The sequence below is a fragment of the Lycorma delicatula genome, chromosome 6 (assembly GCF_047948215.1).
Source record: "Lycorma delicatula isolate Av1 chromosome 6, ASM4794821v1, whole genome shotgun sequence".
Lineage (NCBI taxonomy): Eukaryota > Metazoa > Arthropoda > Insecta > Hemiptera > Fulgoridae > Lycorma > Lycorma delicatula.
This window is the reverse complement of record NC_134460.1, coordinates 27,941,281-27,956,808: the sequence shown is the minus strand read 5'-3', so window position 1 is coordinate 27,956,808 and position 15,528 is coordinate 27,941,281. Positions and strand designations below refer to the sequence as shown.

Here is a 15,528-nt window from a genome sequence, read left to right as displayed (position 1 = left end):
GTCAGTTGGTACACCATCACCAAATACACTGCAAAACATTCCTGCTGCAGCAAACAACCAAGATCCCTGTGAAGGGATCTATTAAAATATCTTTTAGTTACATCCATCTTGCCACACAGGTGCATTTCGGTTGAGCTCGGTGGTAAGTCTGCTGGTAAACAATGGTGAGCCATCTCTTTGTAATAGACGGAAGCAAATGATATGCTCCTATGTGGTTCATATTAAAGTGCAACCAACTCATCCAACCTTTGATGTGGTATTCTCGAACCAGTATGTTAATCATTACTGAAAATCTACTGCTCAGTTAGGCATCAGAGCTCAGCGCCTTTTCTCATCTCTAAATATACAATTATCTTCAGTCTTTACTGCTGCTTCATGTTATTACCCCCTTGGCAGCCTTCACTCATTAATTACTGCTTTAATCTTTGTAGTATAACAAAAAGAACACAAATCCAGTTATTCTGTCAAACAAATTTTATAATATTAAAAATAGCCTGAATGGCTCTAAAAATGTTAATTCTGTGGGCCTTGCTTTTGTGGTTGACAACAGAACATACACATTTGGCCTCCCCAGTATTTTCATCATCGAGCTCTTCGTTATTCATAAGGCCCTAAATATAATTAGCCCAACATTTTGACATGTACTTCTTTGCTCTGATTCCATAAGTGTCTTACAGGCAATTAGTGACGTGTACTTCAAACACCCTGTTGTCTGTGAGATTCAGTGTATTATTTTGCAAATGAACAACCGTAATACAACTGTGAGGCTCTGCTGGATCCCAGCCATATTAGGATTTCAAGCAATAAGCACACTGATAGTGTGACAAAGGAGGCTTGTTTCCAGCCTCCTTTCATCAATCGTATCGTTTCCAACAAAATCTTGTCTGTTTCCTGAAGAGGGTGGTTTATAATGAGTAGTAAAGTGAATGGAATGTTACCATGAACAATAAACATCACTCAATTAAGAACACTATGTCACTGTGGAGCTCCACCTGCAGAAATAACTGTCTAGAAAAGGTTATTATCTACCATTTGTGAATAGGGCACACTAGGCTCACTCATGGAAATCTGATGACTCAAACAAATGCACCAGTTTGTGCTCACTTGACTGCCAACTAACAGTGCACCACATCCCTGTGGATTATATCTGTTAAGCGTCACTACATTGCAAATTTAAACTAGGGGCTAACATGCAAACTATTCTAGGAGATAAAGGAATGTTGTTATCTTACGTTTTACGATTTCTTAGGGCCATCCATTTATATTCAAGCATATAGATTAGTGCATGTGTTTCAACTATTCACCCCATTTGCCTTCAAAGGTAAGAAGTTTGTTATATTGAATTCTAAGTTGAATAATGTGAACTGGAATGTTAAGTTGTATTGCTTCATTTTGATTAAATAAATTTATACTAGGTCTTAATGCTTGTGAGAAAATGAAATTAGTGGTTAGGATGGATATTGAAAATAGTTTGTTAGATAGTCTGAAAAATAATGCAAATAAAACTGATGACTATATTGAACTTAATAGTATTGACGTTGAGAAAGAAAATTTCCTTGAAAGTAATAAAAATAATTTTTACTAGTATAGTTCTTATCCTGAAGCAAATAAAATTATATTGAAAGGAAATGCTGAACCAGTTGTAAACTCATGTGGACAAGTACCAATACTATTAAGCCTAGACCTAAGGAATTGTTAGATAAATTAGAAGATATCAGATAATTGAAAAAGTAGATTATATAACGGATTAGCTGAATAACATCACAATAGTATAGAAAGAAGTCTGGTAGGTCCTTATGAATATGTCCTAATCCCCATCATTAAAATAATTATCTTAAACCAGAAAAGATTTCTACTCCTACCATATAGGAGCTCAGTGCTGGGTTGTCTAGAAAAAATCTTTACAATACTTGATATGAAAAATTTCTTTTATCAAATTAAACTCATTGGTAATAGTAGTGATATTGTACTGTGATAACATGTTTTGGTAAATATAAGTATAAAAGGCTCCCTTTTGGTCTTTCAACTCCTCCAGAAGTATTTCAAAGAACTAATATGAACATTTTTGGAGTTATACCAGGTGTTTTCATGTTAATTTAACCATAGCAACTAATGATGAATCTGAACACAAATTGATTTTAAATAATGTAATGATAACAAAACAGAATAATCTTAAATTTAATTCCTTCCCATAAGTTGCAGTTTAAGGTAAAGCAAATAAAATATTTAGGATTACATTTTTAATGCATCGGGTGCTAGGCCTGATACTAGTCATATTGAAGCTTTTAAAAGACTTATTTATAAACCTAATAATAAAGAACTGAAAATACTTTTTCTAGTTGATTATTTATTAAAATTCATTCCAAATGCACTGGATCTGACTGGTCTCCTAAGAGAATTGACAAAAAAATAATGTTGAATGGCTTTGGGCAGAATTTCAAATTACAGTTATTGAAAAAATTAAACTTGTTATTGCTAATGTTCTAACTTTGAAACTTTCTCAACAAACATCCTATTGTAATTCAGGCTGATATATCACAAAATGCATGGGGTACGTTGTCTGTTATAGAAAGCGAAGCATATCTGTCATATCTCGTTTGTGTAAAGGAACTTAAATAATACTGAAAAGCAGTATCCACAGATAAAAAAAATGTTTCTGGCAGTTTGTTTTGCTCATGAAACTTTCCACCAGTTCATATGCGGTAATAATTTTAAAATTTTAACTGACCATAAACCCACTTGTCAATTGTTCAGAAGGATATGCATAGAGTAACCCCTTAATTATAAAGGTTAGAGTTACGACTTCTTAGATATAAGTTATAACTAGAAAAATATTCTAGTTAAATGGAAGTCAAATGTTAATAGCTGACCTGCTATCTTGATCACTGGTAAATGGTATAACAAATGATTATGATACATGTAATGAAGTAGTACATAGAATAAATGTTGAAGTCTCCTTGAGTAAGGTTAAATAGTTTCACATGGCGATTAAATCTAATAATGATTTAAGTGTAATTACAGAATATTTTTTTAAATGTATGGCCTGAGCGTAAAATGAAAATGTCCCTTGTGGTACAGCCATGTTAGCCCTTAAGAGCTTACATAACAAGTTACAAAGATATGGTCTTTTTGAATCATAAAATAACTGTTCCAAATTGTTTGTGAAAAGAAATAGTAATAACTGACCGATATGGGAATAGAAGACACTACAAACCGATTAAGACAGTTGTTTTATTGGCCAAAATTAAATGCAGACTTTTCTGATTTTGTTATATCATGCAAAATATGTGAAAATTACAGTAAGTCTAACATCAAATAACCTTTCATTTCTCAAGAGATTCCCAATATTCCTTTTTAAAAAATTGGCTTTGATGTTTTTTATTACAGTTGTAACACTTATTTAGTTATAGTGGATTATTACTCCAAGTGGTTTGAAATGATTTTATTAAGAAATAGTTCCTCTTATGAAGTTCAAAATAAATCATAACATTTCTAAAACTACTGTCAGTAACAATATGCCATTGGTAGTTATTCGTTTGCCAAATTTGCTAATGAGTATTTTGAAATAATTACCTCAACTCACATTATCCAAGTCAAATGACCTTGCTGAAAAAGCAGTAGTCATTGCTGAAAGTATATTAAAAAAAATTAATGAGGAAGGCATAGATGTGAGAGCAGCATTATTAGAATATAGAAATACACCAATCTCTAGATTGAATCTTTTACCAGCTGAATTGCTGATGTCCAGTGAGTTATGCAATTTGTTACCCATTGTTAAAATGCACTTAATACCTAAGACACATGCTGTTAACCACTTCTGGAACAGGTAAGCTAAGGAGAAAAGATTTTATGACAGAACCTCTATAAGCAGGAAAGAATGTCAGCCCGATGATAATGTAGCTATTCAGAACATGGTCTAATGTAGTTATTGAGAGTATGGGAGCCTGGACTAGTTATTAAAAACAAGAATACTTCAAAATCATACACTGTGTTAAACTCTAAGAGAAACAAAATTAGGCTTAATTCAATTCAGTAAAAACATTTTCATAATGAACCTATAATCATAACTGCTCAAGAAACAGGTGATGATGTTCCTATAATTGCTGATAATAACATTTAACATTATAGTTACCATGTTCTGATTTAGCGACTAACATTTGATTTCCAGGTAAATATTCTAGTTATATCTAAGAAGTCATCTAATGATAATTCCCCTAGACATAATCTAGGGGTTACTCTATTCATATCCTTTTGAACAATTCACACAATGGGTTTATGGTCAGTTAAATCTTTTACAAGCGGTTGAGACACTGAGAGATAACAAGGACAGTACTCATATTGTTAATAGCAATAATGATACAGTTAAGAAAACTAGATTAGGTAGAGTGCTTAGAACACCAAGTAGGTATAAGGATTTTATACTTTATTAAAATGTCATAAAATTAAATAATTCAGTCTTGAGTTGTAACTTGTAACAATAATGTTTATCCTTTAATGTAGAATTGCCTTTATACTTATACATAATTGAGGTACTGTTTCATCATTTTCTTTGTAGTTAAGACGCTTGTATGTAACTTAGGAAAGGGAATGTGACAATTATCGATTAGAATCGATCTGTGATATTTATCAGTTAATATAGGTCAACAGATGTGCAAGTCATGAGAGACAAAGAATTTCAGTGGTTAATCCCCTACACTAGCTGAATGTATAGTTCTGTTCTAATATATAATCATTATACTAATAAAATGTATTTAACATCAGTAAATATGTTGTTATATATCACATTTATTAATAATTAAATCATGAAAGTAAAAATCTATCCAGTATAAAAGAAGGTAACCTGATTAGATAGTGATAACTAGGTAGACTGTACATCCCTCTCAATAATTCATGGTTCTGAAATATATAGTAAGTGATGTAGCATATATGAAAAATGTGACCATGTTATTGGTGTATCAGTTACACTGGTGTTCTTTGTACCTTGAAAGAGCTGCACAATAGCTCCAAAAAAGAACTTAGAGTGTATTTACATGTAAATACATCTACTTAAGAAAGTAATATAATTTAATCAAAACACTAAAAAAAATAGCTATAAGAAGAAAATTAATCCTTACTTATTTTAGTTAAAAGAAAACACAACATTATGTTTTGTTTTTTTTTTACATTTTCATGTACATCTTTAATAATATTATATTAAATGAAACTATTAAGTAAATTCACAACTAAATAAACAAGCAGTTTATTACTGCACATTTGTACAAAAGAAAATATCACTAATAAAACTTAACCTGAAGATAATAGGAAAAAGACAGTTTAAAAAGAGCTCAAACTATATGGCTACCTTAGTCTACTAAGCAAGCACAATCAATATATAGTATTAATTAAAGAAAATATGGAGGTAAGGAGGCACACAGATTGCACAGTGCATATAGTGTTCATCAATGCAATTGAGATAAATAGGTTAAAGAAAAACAAACACATTTTCTATAATCTACAAAAGATGTTTAACCATTCTACCATAGTTTTACTAAAGGTATAAACTACAGTTTTGAAGTTGTTTATCATAGCAAAGAGTGTTTTACTTTATTTTTAGTAATTAAAAGCTCATTGATTTTCATTAGGCATTGCTAGTTTCATCAGGAGCAAGCTATAGAAGATTATGGAATTAAATTGGAATACCTGATAGATTATATGGATTATAAAGGTATACATCATAGGCTCAAGCAGGAGATTAAGGGTTAAAAATGGGCTGCCTGAAGATTTTTAAATAAATTTTGGAGTAAGAAAAGAGGACGGTCTTTCCCTGTTCTCTTCAACATAACACAGAGAGAAGTATGTGAAAGATAATGAAGCTGGAATGTGTCACCCAATTTGAAGTATCTTTATGTACTGGGGTTTGCAAATGATGCAACTATCGCTGCAGAGAAAAAGAACATCTTGAAAAGAATGACAGTAATTATACTTGAGAGAAAGTGAGGTAATGATTATGAAAACATAACAAAATATATGAAAGTTGGAAAAGAACAGGCTTAGAAGATAGAGGATTTAAGTTGAAAGATTATTGCTTAAAGATGAAATGACCTGGATATCACTGCATATTAAAAAACGTAGAAAAATAAATCTAATATTACTTGATGTTGGACAAAGAGCAAAGTAATTTGCAAACATTAATTAGTGTAAAAAAAATATTAACTGAGTATAAAATTAAAAATGTAAATGTCTGAACCAACCAGTTCCTTTGTGTGTTGCTGAACTTAGATAGTGAGATGGCCAGTAAAACTTATGAGAATAAAGTACTAAGGAAGATTTCCATGTACAAAATAAGGTAAAATGCAGAGAATGAGAAAGATTATGGAAATAATATATATATATAAAATACTTATAAATAAGTTATTAAAAGTAGGTGTGCAGGTGACTTCAGGGACCAGACATGGAAGTAATGGGATTTGTTATATGACGTTTAGAAAGGAAGACCGGATGAAAGGTCCTGGACTGAGATTCTGGAACCGAGTGAATGTAGATATAGAAACTCTGAGGTGTGACCAGCCGATAACTGCAGATCAACATATATGGAGGCAGATCACTGGTGAGGCCAAAACCCATTTGGGGTTCAAATGGTTATGGAGTAAAGCAAGATTATGAAAAAGTGAGTGGTAATTCATTCAGTTTTCATTATTAACAATTAAAATATATTAATTTCCAATTAAGATTATTTGAAAATTCTGATCCAGTATCATCTTAAAATAAAGTTATTATTTTAAACTGATGAATTTTTGTGGGCTCACAACTATAATACATATTTCATGGTATCAAATATGCTATCATGCTGTGTGAAAGGACATAATAATAGGATTTATAAAAGTATACAGTCAAAAAATCTCAAAATGTATACTTACACCCTATTCTAGAAAGTTGAAAACAGCTTATGCTGAAATTTTTTTGAACTTGCATAAATGCAGAATCAAAAATTGAGATATTGCTCAAAATTACTTTCATCAGCATGAAAAAGTGTGATAAGACTCTAAAATTAAGAATCTAACTTTTCATTAAATTGTATGGAAGTAGTTCTTCTAAGATCTTTCACAGGTAAGCAGCACCTTCTTCAGAGTTTCCAATAATAGTGCTGTAATGGTGCTCTTCTTAAAAAGGTTAGAAAGCTCCTTCAGTATGTAATTGTAAATATTCTATTCAACCTATGTTGTGTTTGTTCTTTTAGTATGTTGTTTTTGTCAAATGAAGTGTAGAGTTCTTATTGCTCAGTTAGATAAAAATAAAATATTAAACAAGCACAATATAGATAAAATATATTAGGCACCATTAATAACAGCTTTACAAATAACTGCATTGAAGATGGTACACCTAATTAATTCTGAAAGTTTTATGAAAGAACTATTTCTATTCAATTTGAAAAAACTTGTTCATAATGGAAAATATGCTATCACTGCTAAGCTCCACAGCATAGTGGTGGCATCTACCTATCATCCAGAAGTTAAAACTTTCAGTCATGTTTTATTATTCTAGGATGGTAGCACTTCCCGTTATTTATGGACCTGAACTCTTTCAAATCATGGATTGTTGATATTGGCTAAACAACTGCTTTTTACTTTTAGTTGATTGCTTTCAGCTTTTATTCATTACAGGAATATTTTGTAAATTTCTAGCTCTAACAATATATGTGTTCAAAAACTAAACTTATTTTTAAAATTTTAAAATCTTTAAAAATTTACTTTCCAAACTATATGCAATTTAAGTCACATAAAGTGGTGTATATTGATATTGAAATTATAGAACTAAATTTCATATCTCCTATACTATTCTGTATTTTACTTAGCTCAGATCAATTTTTAAATTGTAAGGCATAAATCAATGTATTTATTTTTTTCTTAATTACTCTATTATTGACTGAACATTTTTATCTGTTAAATAATGGACATTGATTTTTTTGTTTTAGAAAAAAATAAATTTTGTGATTACTTTGTTGCTACTCTGTAATTCTTTATTAATATAAAAAAAAGTTATAAAAAAAAGCATTTGAAGAGTGATAAACAACTTCTTCCTAATAGTAAACTACTACTATTAAAATCACACTACGGTAGAAAAATTGAGTGATAAGTTTAGGTACACTAAGTGAAATTAATAGTGGAATTGATGGGTTTACTGTGTTCTCCTCACCCTCCCTCCATAGCTATTGCCTTGTTTAAATACATGTGGTTCTGTAATCTATACCTTTCAGACTGTGATACCAAGCTGTTTCCTTTATGATTGAATATTTGACTCATTCCTGTAAAATAAATAATAATTGAAAACAAGAGAAAAAAATTTTAATAAATACACACTTGTATGTTTCATTAGAACAAAAATGGTCATTATTTTCTGCTACAAAATAAACTTTCTAAATAAATAAGACTGACCCAAAAAGAAAAAAATAGTACTAGAGAGCAGAAAATAAAATAGTTAGTTCACCTCTTCTTTAAATTTAGAAGTTGATGGAAAATTAAAGATTACCAATTACTTACTAACTACTAATCTGCTGATAACAAAAAGTCAAATTTTAAAGAAATTTGAAAATTTAATTTAATTTTATTGCTGTTTTTTTATTTTTTTTATTTTACATTTTTTAGTTTTATATTTTCTTTAAATATGGGTAGGGCTACAAAAACACCCCTGTTTGAAAAAAATCATTCATAAGAAACATAAAGGCAAAAAACGTACACCGTAACAAAAATAAGTAAATTTAAAAATCTGATATAAGAGACTGCCACTGACAGTGAACTTAGACCCACTGGAATAATCCTAAGTTTTGTGACTAATTTTCTTGAATTTTTACACCAATTCTTTGAATATTAGAATAACATGTGGGTATACATCACTACACAATAACAATAAAATTTTACACAATGATGACAAAAAAAATCTTCAAATTTTCATCAAAACAACCTAATTTTTTGTTAAAACAATTTTCTACTTAAGTTATGTGTGAAAATCTTGTAAAGGACCAGTGAAGGAACTTCCTTAACAAAAGAAGTCCCATGGTAGAGTACAGAAGATTATTCATAATAATACCTGCCAATGTTACAAAAAGAAATTTGAGAATATCAAGGAATACCAGTAGTCAGTTAGTGAAATGAAATAATTATTACCAGGTAGCAGAAAAACTACTCATATGGTTTCTACAGAACAACAGATTTAGAGCATGAAAAAGAAATGAATGCTGTGTCAGTAAACAAAAATGACAGTAAGTTTACTTAGTAGGAGAGGGATGGCTGGGAAATAATTTGAACATAATTTTATGTCAATTTACACTAAGCTAATTCTATTACATTTTTTAATAAATATGTAAAATGTGGTAATTTAAACAGTTCTGTAACAACTCAAAATTCATATTACTATGAAATTATACTTCCAGAAGATATTTTATAAACTTAATCAGATAGCTGCAACATCAGAAGCGACTAATTCCATTGATTCTGATGTAGTATTTTTTGTTATCCAAGAAGTACTTTTTTTGTACATCTCACCCTACTGATTGCTACGTTAAGTTAAATTGAATGACCTTGAATCTTGCACTGTCAATTTGTACAAGGAAAGTGAAGAAAAGGAGAAAATTTTCTACATCATCACTAACACAATCATTTGATTGATTAGGATAGAAATAAATCTTTTGAAACAATACTTTTTACAGCACAATTTTTTTTTAATTTTGCCTTACTCCTGCTTGCTTTTTTAACAGTATGTTAGAATGAAAGTGGACTAACTGAATTACAGACAGAAACTAATTCTGTGCACTTATTTATTTTTTTTAGCTCTTTTCAAGGTTCTTCGGTTGTTTTTAAGCTAACAAAATTTGTATTGACAAATAAGCATGTGTAAAAATTATCTTAAGATATTTTTTAAAGCAGTTGTCCCCATCCCCTATGCAGAACATCTTCTCTACCTTAGAAATTGAAGATTGATCCAATGAATGAATATGCTATGTATGTTATAATCTCATCATATTGCCTTCTTATCATTTTATATTAATTTTTTATGGTAAGTATGAACATGTGTAATTTTATTGAAATACACAAAATAAATGAACCATACATTATGTGAACTGACTGAGGAATTCTAATCACTTAGGAACTCCTGACTAATCTTTATCATCAACAAGTTGATAGATAAGTGATAACCTAAATATGTTTCAACATTCTGAGCTATTGCAAAACTAATAACTCATTCTAGCCTGTGTACCTAAATCAAAAACAAAAGGAATTTTGTAAGCATTATGTATTTTAATATAACTTGTTACATAAATATTATTCATCTTCTTTTCCTGACATTACATGATGTTTGATAAATCACCTAATTTATTCAAAGCAATTCTCAAGCCTCATCTATAATATTTATATTATATTGTAATCTAATATAAAAAAAAATAGCTACAATTTTTTTCTTAACTGAAGAAGCTTAGAATTTGACCACTGAAGTCCTCTAACTCAGAAGCTAGTATAAAATAGTAACAAAAAGAACGAACAGAACAATAATTTTTTATATTATTTATATACTTTTTTGCATTAATATATTTGTAGAAACTGTTTAAAAATAAAACAGTAAATATGTTAAAATGCCATAAAAGTAATAACTGTAGGCTAGCCTAACAAAGAGTCACAAGTCATTCCCAAAAATAACCTACCTATCTTTAATAGTTGCAAGTATTCTCTGTGAGGCTTTAAGGAAAGTGAGTGGTTAAGTCATTTCCAAATGGCCTTCCTCACCAACCCAAATATATACCTGCCAGGCCCATTGAAATTTATCTTGGAGGTGAAACCTTCAGTCTTGGGTTGCCACAATGAATGGCCATATAGTAGCTGGCATTACTCTTAGAAAAACTAACTTAGACTGGTGTCTCTTGTAGTTTCAGGTACTTTATGTGCATGTTAGCTGTAAGAGAGATTGGGACATTAATGTAAAGCAACAGATTAATGGTCTCTTTCTATAGTGAAATAGTGCATTACATATACTTGTCAGCAGGGGAAAAATAAAACTATTACTGTATAAAATGCTACAATGCTTGTAACTCTATTCAAATACAAATGAATTTCCAAAATATAACAAAACTGTACACATAAGTGATGTGTTGTTAACTTAAAATATGAATTAAATAACTTCAAGGAAAGAACCAATTGTAATACTAATCACTGTAACAGGAGATTTTATCTCAATGAACTAGATCACATCTGTATGAAAATCGTTTTAGCATGCACACTACTACTTTTTTATACTAATGCAAACAATAAATCTCCAAGTTTCTTCAACAAAGAAAGATTTTACCATTATACATTACATTATTTAATGAATAAAATACTAGAAAAACTTACCAGGGTTAGATACATGATAAGGAAGGTTTTCTTGCGTTTGCTCTTGTTGATAACTATTTGAAGGCCAGCGTAATGTATCGGCAGCTGATGGTGAGTGATAGATAAGACCCTCACCTTCTCTTCCATATAGTTTTGCTTGATTTATTAGTTGCTGAGGGGGCTGTATAGATTCAATCTGTGATGGTTGTAATTGTTGTGTTTGTTGCAACTGTTGATGCTGTTGTGGAATCTGTGAAGACATCGTCAAAATCTGTGGTGATTGTTGAATTCCTCCATTTGTTGGTACATAATTTCCACCAGTTGACACATGCGGTTGTAATGCTGTTTGCTCTAACTGTTGACGCTGGTCTTGCTGCTGTAACTTTTGTTGTTGAGTTTCTTGTAATAAAAGTTGCTGATGCTGTAACTCCTGTTGTCTTTGAATCTGCTGTTGCTTTTGGTGCTGTTGCTCATGTTCTTGTAGTTGCTGTTGATGTAATAGTTGGTTGTGTTTCTGCTGTTCCTCCAATTGTAATTCTTGATGGCGGTGGTGTTGTTGCGAATGTGGTTGTTCCTCTGACCCTATGTAAAATTCATTATCATACTTAATTTCTGTTAAAACAAACAAATTATTTACACATATTTTTATCAAAACATAATCAAATCATTTAGAATATAATATGAGTTATCTAGAGTTCATTAATTATGATGGATTATAGATTTCAATCAGATCAAATTCACCGTATAGGTTATATGAAGCGAGAGAAGATCACATAATTTTAAAAAAGCTAAAGGAACTATTTGACATCTGTGGTAGGTAATATTATATAGTAGTACAAAACTCATTCTACACTGTTAATTTAAAAAAATTAATATTTATTTAAATCTTAAAAAGAGACAATATTAAAATAAAAATTAATTTAAGTAGAAAAGAACAACTCTCTTTTCTACTTTAAATTGGAAATGTGATTCCAAAAGATTTTTTCAAAAAGCTACCAAGGTGACATATTTTATAACATCTCCAACCACTCCAAATTACTTAAACATTCTGCATTTTCAAATGTGCTGCATCATTTAAACACATTTTGCATTGAATTTGTCATCTTTATATCTACTCTAATTTCATATATGAGTAACCTTGTATGCATGTATGCTTGTAAGAAATACTGTATATGTCATTGTGATAATGTTTAAAATTAGCAGATGACTAAACAAGCATTTAATGTTTTCATCTACTGCCTTTCAAATACTTATTTAAAATGTCAAAGTTCATAATAATTTTACAATATACTCTTTTATTTAGTGCTCATTAATATCAGATAAGGATGTGTAATTTCAGTATAGTTAAAATTATTAAATATAGAATGACTCAGTTTCAAAGAACTGAAATGTTTACTTTTGAAGGGCCATTCAGAGATAATGCCCAGCACCTTCTTTAGTGTTGCCACTGGTAGTACTTTTATTAATGGCACAAACTTAAGAAAGTTATGAACCTCTGACATTATAGTCAAGTAATAAATACAATGAAGTTGTATTTATTTGTTTAATGTTGTTCTATTCATATTTTGTATGTTTGTAAATCTCATATTGAGGGAAGTGAATAAAAATCACTAATTACTTTTATTGGGTCTTTTTTCAGTAAATACTGAAGAAGTGATTAAAGAGTTTTACTTAATCAGTATTATGATGGATTATAGATTTTAATCAGATTAAAAATGCACCATATAGATTACATGAAGTGAGAGATCATATAATTTTAAAAAAGGTAAAGGAACTGTTTGGTATTTGTGTAGGTAATATTATGTCGTGGTACAAAACTCATTCTACACTCTTAATCAGTATTTACTGAAACTACATAAAATTCTTTCCAGTAAATACTTTAGAGTGAATACAAGTTTTCAGTTGCGTAAAATATGTTAACCTAAAACCTTCTGGGAGCATAAATCTGTAAGTGAAGATATGTACAAGGAACCGGTTTGTTTTGACAAGGCAGAATGTGGAAAGAATGTGGAATGTGGCAAGGTGGAATGCTTAAGTAATTTGTTTTTACAAGAAACTAATGAAACAAGAGGAGAAGCCATAAGTCCCCAGCATAAAATGGAAATATTTTTAAGATGCTTATTTGAACCAGGGTACCAGAATGGTTTTGCCGAAGATTTCAGAATTTACATACTACATTTGATAAAATATTTAATGATATTCTTGAGAAAGTTACATCTTTCAAAGAATTTTAAATTCTTTGTATTTCTTCTGTGTTCCAATCAACTCCAGCCTTTTGATAAGAAGCATTCACTGTAACTCAGCTGTGGATAGGGCAACTGATTCTTTAGTCTTGTATCTATTTTTCTTTCTTTTCTGAATAGCTCCTTCTTTTTCTGAAGATTAACTAGTAACTAGTAGACATGCTCATTCATAATTCTTCATATGCCACACTTGATAGTGACATTTTTGTTTTGTAACGATCCCAACAGCAAGCACCCCTGGTATTTTATTTACAGTAGGGTTTTCTTATTTTTCAAGTAATCAATAAAATTTTTTACCCATGCTTTTATATTTTTACTTTTGTCTTTTTATCTATTTTATTTTTTATTTCAGATTTTTAGGTTATTTAAGATCCACTTTATTTTTTTTATGGAAATAGTTTCTCCAATACTTTTTCATAATCACATTTTATCTCATTCCAAGCCGTTTCTTTGTCTAGAACTATTTTCATCGACAATGATCTGTTCAAAACAACTGTATTCTTCTTTAGTGAATTAACAAATGCAGCTCTATTGCATTCTGCTTTTGTTAATGATCCATCAAATTACGTTTCACTTTCACTGTCACTAGACATTTCTAGTATTAAATATGTATGTCAGTACAGCAGTATTTCAATAAAGGAACAAGTTCCAAGTCCAAGAACAAACTGCAGTTATAAACAGCAAACATAATAATGTAGAAACTTAATTGACAAACATGTTGAGACAGTCCGTAAGACTGAATCATTTTATCGGTAAGTACTAAACATAATTCAGTACACTACACAAAAATACTGATTCCTTTCAGTTATTACTTATCAGAAATAGTAAAATGTTATTTTCCTAACTCTAAGTAATTATACTTAAACAGTATTTGTTATACTTGACCAGTAATTAGATTTTTATTCACTTCCCTCATTTACACTTCTCACTAATATGTTATGCAAAATGAAAACAAGAGCACACCTAGTGACAAAAAATTTTAAGCACTAACTTAAAAAAGAACACAAAATAAAATGCAATAATTACATTTATTCCTTTTAAAATTATTATTATTACTATTTATGTTTTTCAAGAAAAAGGGTCACAATATTTCTTTCAATACCAGAAAAAATATGCAAAGTCAAATGACACACATAAATAACAAAGAATTACAAACATTGAACAAATTCAATTACAGTGGCTACATCTAATGGATAAACTGGATACACCTAGTAGAAAAACTAGATCCAAATTTAATTACAAATGTAAAGAACACATGTAATCTCTAAATAACCAAAATTATTATATATAAATTGCAGACAAAGAAAAAAGTTCATAAAAATATTGACTATAAACTGCAAATAAAACTATAAGGTCAACATGATATTTACAAAACATTCTGAAGTCGACAAAAACACAATGGCAACACATTTTTAGATAAAAATAGATATAATCAGAATTTATATAAATAATTTCAAATCCACTCAGTGATGTAACATTGGCTGAACAGGTTACATGCTATAAATTTTCTAATTATTTTATTTTTAAATTTAATTTGAATATTTAATTCTTAATTGATGTCATATTTAAATATATGTAGTTATTTTATTTAATTGACTTCATTGTTTGTATGTATGATAGTAATTTTTATTCTAAAAAAAAAAATTATGTTTGATATGTAATTTTTTTATAATTTACATACAACTGATTATGCGGGATCTTGTGAGAGTGCTATTGGAATAAAGAGAAAAAAAATAAGTTAAGTGTCATTTCATTTACTTGGGTTGTTCAAGTTGGTTTTTGATTATAAAAAAATACAAAAACACATTTAGATAAACAAACACAAAGCAGATCAAATGTATTATTTGACCACTTACTAGGAGTTTTACTACCTACTTAAAAAACAGGTGGCATCAAAAACAGCACTACTAATAAAAGACCCGCATAATAATTCTGAAAATCTTTTAGAA

At 29.6% G+C, this 15,528-nt stretch overlaps 1 protein-coding gene across 2 annotated transcripts in view; it reads right to left on the bottom strand.

Annotated features, from left to right (window-relative positions):
- The window catches only part of LOC142326790 (uncharacterized), a 50,262-nt gene that overhangs the window by 23,202 nt on the left and 11,532 nt on the right, over nucleotides 1–15,528 (bottom strand). Inside the window, exons 6-7 of one of the 2 annotated variants that reach the window (XM_075369504.1) lie at nucleotides 11,358–11,918; nucleotides 8,227–8,281 (exon numbers count right to left, since the gene is read on the bottom strand). In XM_075369504.1, coding sequence (XP_075225619.1) covers nucleotides 8,227–8,281; nucleotides 11,358–11,918 — 616 coding nt within the window. Of the gene's footprint in view, nucleotides 1–8,172; nucleotides 8,282–11,357; nucleotides 11,919–15,528 lie in introns of both variants that reach the window. The other variant, XM_075369503.1, reaches the window with a different exon arrangement.